Source organism: Mus pahari, chromosome 6 (assembly GCF_900095145.1).
Source record: "Mus pahari chromosome 6, PAHARI_EIJ_v1.1, whole genome shotgun sequence".
Classification (NCBI taxonomy): domain Eukaryota; kingdom Metazoa; phylum Chordata; class Mammalia; order Rodentia; family Muridae; genus Mus; species Mus pahari.
The window spans coordinates 7,731,497-7,738,268 of record NC_034595.1 but is presented as its reverse complement, the minus strand read 5'-3'; the positions used below and the strand labels follow the sequence as shown (position 1 = coordinate 7,738,268).

General features: G+C 45.0%; 1 protein-coding gene across 3 annotated transcripts in view; it reads right to left on the bottom strand.

Annotated features, from left to right (window-relative positions):
• The window catches only part of Fsd1l (fibronectin type III and SPRY domain containing 1 like), a 66,242-nt gene extending 59,470 nt beyond the window's left edge, over positions 1-6,772 (bottom strand). For all 3 annotated transcript variants that reach the window (XM_021200251.2, XM_029539884.1, XM_021200252.2), the window contains exon 1: positions 6,643-6,772. In XM_021200251.2, coding sequence (XP_021055910.1) covers positions 6,643-6,657 — 15 coding nt within the window. In that variant the 5' untranslated portion in view covers positions 6,658-6,772. The remainder of the gene's footprint in view (positions 1-6,642) is intronic.

Genomic DNA, 6,772 nt, shown 5'->3' with positions numbered 1-6,772 from the left:
AAAATTACTGACACATGGGCTCTTCCATCAGCATCTCAGACCAAGAGACTTCTGGGACAAATTCTACATTCATATTTATAACAGGACATACAAAACTAGAATCACTGGGAAACCACTTCTGCCCTTGCAATTTAAAGAGGCTAATCCTTTCTTCAGACAGATCATTAGTTAGCAGATCCAATGTCAAGAGTAGTTTTAAAAAATCATTATCAGGGCTGTCAACAATTTATGGTTGCATAAAGATTTCAGAAGTTAATTTAGGTCATGCAGCTATCAACAGCCCCAATTCCAATCCAGGCACTTGTTTGAGGAGCGTCAGCTTTTACACTAGTGTAAACTACTACCTCTATTGGGGCCGCAGGACAAGGTTGTGGTAACCTTGGGGGTGTGTGTGTGTCAGCGAATCCAGCTGCTGCCAGAATGGCACCTCTTGTATCACTTCATACCTTGGTTCTCATCTGAATTAGGTAAAAAGACTTGACTATTAGAAGGCCTCACCTAGCAGGTAAGCTAAGACAGTAATTCTTACCAGGTGAGCATAGCTACTGCAAACATTAACAAGAGTGTTTGGTTCAGGCATGATGCAAGAAGATAAGAAAGGAGAACTAAGACGTCAGGGATCTGCAATCATACACTAGCTAACTGGCGGGGAAGCCCAGTGAGCAGCTGTGAGTGGTACTAAGTGCAAATGTAAGATTGAATTGTTTGAACCAACGATCAATACTGGTCATCTAACTTACCAACTGGGTAAGTTACTAGTAAATGAACTGGCAGGATGGAGCGTGCCTTTCTATTCTGAACTGGGTAAGTTAGGGGTCAGAAGAGGAGGAGGTAGTCTCCCTCTAGGAGTCAGGGGATGTAAGCGTGTGAGAGACTAAAGAGGTTTTAACCATGCAGAGAACTGATCCACTCAGTGGTGTCAGAGGTGAGATGGAGCCAACACTCCCTAGAGCACTGGGGGAAAGGCTAAGTAAACATAAGCTTATGGTGAGCTCTCTTTAAGTCTTTATTGTAAATGTCCCATAACGGTTTCTTTTCTTTTTATGGCAATGAGTTAAGCTACCAGGAGCAGCTGTTCAGGTCTTTGAATAGCAGTGCACAGCCTTCCCTTATGCCAGGCACCCCTTCCGTGGCAACAGGCCAGACTGCCCTCATGGCTTGGCTGTCTTGGATACTTCACAATTACTGTGGGAATGCTCGGCTGCAAGGGTCAATACACCTAAAGCCAGGCCTCTTGCTCCAGGAGCCTTTTTCTCCAGTCACAACCACTTCAGACAACCTGGCCTGGCCTTGGAAAGCTTTGTGCCAGGATAACAAACCTTGCTAGGTGAAGGACAAGCAAGCGCCTCCTGGGCAGTGAGCGGTGAGGCTGGAAGCTGGTGTAGCGACTGGCATGAACACGCTCCTTCATTTGGATGTCACACCCTCCTCTCCACGGTATAACCAAGCTGTCCAGCATCCTCCTGGGCTACCTCCAGTGCTGTAACTCTAGGCCCTGTTCATTTTTCTTCTTTCCCGATGAATCTGAAGTAGAATGGGCTGAAATGGTAGCAGGAAAAACAAGCGATAGCCCTCAGTGGAGGTAGAGTGGCTGCCACTCAGCAGCAACATCAAGAAGATAGTGATGGTCCAGACAGCAACAGGAACAACAGTGGCAAAAGTAAAGGCAGTAGACGATAACTGGTGACAGAAATACAAAGAGTAGAAAGGTAGGTGGTGGCCAAGACTACAAACACCATTCTCTTAGGCATGCCGAAGAGCCTCCAAGCCTTGAAGGCTAGGGCTTTGACACCTAACTCATGCCACTACGGAGTCTCACATCCAAGCACTAGACATGTCAAAGTGGCTGTCCCTGACTACTAGTGGCTGCTGTTCTCACTAGCTACTACTTAGAACTGAGGCTCTGACTGGTCGGGCCACTCCCGATCGGAGCCCTGGGGCAGTAAGCTTCTTACCTGACCTTTCTCAGCTAGGTGGCTCTGGCTTCTAAGGCCTGGGGTTATAAAGCTCTAGTTTTCAAGGTTTGGAGCTAAAAGCCCCTGAGTCTGATTGCCCTGTATAAGCAAGCCTTGGGGTTCAAGGTCCCAGGCCTGACAACAGACTAAGTACTAGTCCACTCCCCATGGCCATCTTAGTAGAGCAATGACACCCCTACTGGCAAACAAAACAAAACAAAACAAAAAACTCCACCACCTCCAATAACAAACCACTTAGCTAACAAGCAAACCAGGGGTCAGGGAGGCACAAGGAGAACCTAGATGGAGATGCTCAAACACTGTGGGTAGTAGCACTGACCCCTACAGCCCTTTGTGTATTTATTTATAACTAACATTTCCTGCAATAAAACTTGTACTATTTGTATTTATAATCTAGCACAGGTACATAGACTGGCTATGCTAAAAATTATATTTAAAAAATAAATAATTATATACCAAATTTAAATTGCTATCAATTTAAATTGTTGAGGCTGGGAAAATCAGCCGAGGTGAGAACACAGAGAAGGCTGCTGGCAAATCCACCTGCTTCAAAGTATGGCCCATGTGGAATACCCATCACTACAGCCAGCATCCAGTACGTGCTCGCTGCACGGATGATCCTGTTGATATTCAGCCAAGCACTGCAAAGAGGCATTGTGTTAAAACTAAAAAAAAAAAAAAAAGCCTGCTTCATTACTGATATTTAGAAACTGCCAAGTTCAATTAAAAACACAAAGGTGCTTATATATGAGCATAGAGTGCATGGGCACTCACATGGTGTTCATTTCTGTGGCACTTCATGGCCTACAGCTCTACTGAGAGGCAAGATTCCCACCCCTCCCTCCAAGAAGAGAAAGAAAGAAAGGGGGAGGAGCTGCTGACGCAGGACAGAGATCTTACCTGACTCGCATGCCAGATTTCCTGTCACTTGTACTCTATACCATGCATCGACACTTCACTACACTGACAAGTGTCTAAAACAAACCAACAAACCTGACCTCTGTACTGGGGTTTGTCCCTAGTAACATTTTATTTGTCTTAAAAAATCTATTTTCTTTTTAATTATGTGTATGTGTGTGGGGAGGCGCACATGCATGCAGGTGCTTGTGAGTCACCTGATGTGGGTCCTGGAATCAAACTCTGGTCCTCTTGCAAGAGCAGGAAGGGCTCTTAACTGCTGAGCCATCTCCCCAGTTCCTACCTGTTGGGACCTAATATTTTTACATTTTAATTACCTTAATTGTTTTAGTATTTAGAAGCCAAGAATACAGGCCTGAAGAGAGGTAATGAAAAAGTGTGGAATATGGAAAAAAACAAAATCAAAAAACCAAAATCAACCTGGTTTGAATCCAGACTGCCACTTGCTAGCCGAGTGACTCTGTGAACCATGAGAGAATTCTGCTGTGAGAGTGTAAAGTAGTCTGACACAGTAATGTATGCACAACACCCAACTTCTAGTCTTCTTCACTTCCCTTGAGAAACTTTTTCTTTTTTAAATTGAAAGCAAGTAGCTAAGGGACAAGGGTCAATCGGAGAGCTATGGCCACCCAACTGGATCTGGGGTGAGTCTTGCAAGTATCAGGGTTTAAGAGGAAACAGGTGAGACAAATGCAGACGTCCCCAGGCTTGTTTTACCCTGTAGTATAAAGGAGACCTTTCAGTCCCTAGCCAGGTAGGAAGAACACTCAGAAAAGCAATGGGGAAGGCATTTAACAAAGCACGCTCCTAACTGCACCCTTCCTCTGCCCACCCTCTCACCCCCACTGCTGTAACAAGCACCTTTCCTAGAAACAGAAAGCCTACGAATGCCAGTGATCTGCACCGGAATTTAACTTGCACTACCATATTCAAAAGAAGTACCCAAGAGGCACAACTGTCTTATTTGTTTCAGTGTTTTCTCTGAATGTGCACATTTATTTCATCAGGTAAAGAAACCTTCGAGATTTTATCTTAGAACCACTTAAGGGCATATTCAAAAGGTTTGGGGATCAAACAAAACCACCTATCCAGAACACATCCTGCTCACAAAAGTGTCCCAGAAACTCTACATAAACAAAATCCCTCTGTCCATTTCTAGGAGATAATACTGCTTCTGTATCCTACAGTATGCCTTACACACCCACAGCAACTTCGTCTTCTTCCTCTACTGAAATAGAGCATCTGTTGCTAACAAAACACTGAAGTCGTTTCCACAGACAAAAGGAAAAAAAAAGTGGCTGGGGAAGCTGACCCATGTGCTGAGCAGCCAGCATCAAGCTTCTGTAAGACACCCAGTTAATGTCTTTATCATAGATTGCCTGACTCACAACTCTTAATCCTCTTTGTATTAGGACTTAACAACTGTCTCTTGGCACCACCAACTGAAATAATTTCTTAAAGATAAACAAGTAGAAAACACACCTTGAGGAAGTCTAGAGTGGATCTGAAAAGGAAAGCGTGATTTGGAAAGCGTGATTTTGAGGTTTAGCGTCTGCGATTTAACAAGAGCTCATAGATAATACTGTTAGGTGGTTTTCCAGAAATGGACACAATCCTCCTAACTCTTAAAAGAGACTGCAGTGGATATTCTATTTTATAGATGAAGAAGTGGAGACTCTTGGCAAATTATCCAAGCTATGATGGCCCATAAACAGTATGACCAGAGAGCTGGCTCCTCTTAATAACTCACAACCCAAATTCCCCAGGCCTCCTTTGCCACTTACAGCATGTCACTGCTTTCTTCATAGACCCGGGTACCATTTCTGCTACCATTTTAATGTGAACATTCTATCACAGGAAATAGTCTGGAAATCTCATGCTACAGGTGCACTACTGTCTTAGGTAACAAACAAGAATACCCAATTAGTTCATTTGTAGCTAGTAACTGACTCTGCAGCAAACCACAAGAAAATGAAGCTCAGATTGACAGCACAAGCGCTGATTACAAACATTAGACCTAGATATCCATTGGAAGCCATAGCACAAGCTCTCTTCACTAGGAAGACTGCTTGATACCTCCAACAAAATTTTAATATTGAAAAGTTGGCTTTTCAGAATTATCCAATATGATACATCAGCACCAGTAAGAACAGCTAACTCTTCACTACCTCTGGGAAAACTACATACGGTATCCTGTGGGTGCACAAACACACTGTCTGAGATGAGAACAACCTGGTTGGAACCAGGTCTGTCCTTATAGAACTCACGTCGTCAAACACTTGATTCCTCATTGTCCCCTGATAAGTTGATCTACATTGAGACACTTTTAGCATTTTACCATGCACGGACTATTTTAGTACTAATTATTCGTAAACTTGAAAATACTGTTTTCCAAATGGCGTTTTTTATCCAGTCTTTCTAAGAGTAAATTCTTTTCTTATTTCTACAGAACAGAAGGTGAAAGAGACGAGTGTGCTCTACGTACAGGTAGCAAACATACTGCACCCTGAAACTCATCTTTCTGGATTCTCCAGGCACTTGCTCTTCCTTTTGACCTTTGCTAATGCCCACTTAAATATCACATGATGACTTTCCTCTAATAAGTCGTGCAATGTTTTATAAGCTTAACAGAATGCTTTAAATGTATACACACTCAAAATACACATTCTTAGACATACTAGTAATCTCTTTAAAAGATATTATAGTATAGTTGTGGAAATAATAATTGGATGTACCCAAGTGGGTTTCGAGGCTAGCACATACAATGGAATCTTGTGCATTACAATAGTAAATGCTTAACACCTCACATAACTCCCAGTACTCCTCAGGAAGATGAATTCAGGTAAAAATTGCAGTTTTTCCATAAGCCTTTCTGGCACTTTCTATGCAATAATAAAAAAGATTGGCCTCTTAGAAATGCCCTTGTTTTCCTTGCTGCATTATTAATAATACTTGTGTTTTTCTTTCCTATACCGTAATGTATTGCAATTACACTATAACATAACAAAGATAGCAAGGTGGTTTATTTTTTATGCAGGAATTACTATTGAATATTAAAAATTCAGTTGCAACTGTATTCAGTACACTATTTTCTTAATTTAAAAAGGCTACTCTGTAGCGCTTTCCTTAAACTTGTTCTCAAAGTATTAAACATTCCGAAACAAGACCACTGGGTAACTGACCAGCCTCACCAACTGAAGGACGAGGGTGGGGCAGCGGCCCTGGCAACTGCCTTTTTCCTCAATTAGGTAAACACGGAGATCTGCTTATAAATAAACCACTAGCAAGGCAGTGGGCAGAGATACAAAGGAGATTCGGTCCCCGGACCTACAGAGCAGAGACCGTGCTGAAGACACGGTGGAAGAAAAGAGATACCAGCTTCCTCCCGCGCGGGCGGGCGGGGATCCCCCCCCACGCGAGGCTGAGCCTTGGTCCTCACTCCAACCGAGGAGGGACCCACCCTCGGAGCACGCCGCGGGCAGCGGGAAGAAAGGGGCCTAGCGCCCGCAGAGAGCGGTGGAGACCGGGGTGCGGCTCGCGATTTCCTCCCCGCAGTCCCCGCTCTGAGCCAAGAACAGGACAGAGGTCGTCCGGGGTCCCGGGAGCGGCCATCGCTCCCTGCGGACGCTCAGGTCCCGTCGGGTCGGGTCGGGTCGGGTCGGATGGGTCCCAGGCCCGGCCTCGCCCTCCGCGCCCAGCCCCGCGCGCCCCGCCCACCCTCTCGGCCGGGCGCTGCGCCCCCGCTTACTTTCTGCGAGTCCATGGCTAGGGACTAAGCCCTCCGGGCCGAACCTGTCACCGGAGCTGAGTGAGAAGCCCGAGGAGCCTTAGAGACCCGCTACCTCCGCCGCCGTCCGCGCCGTCCCGTCCCGCAGAGA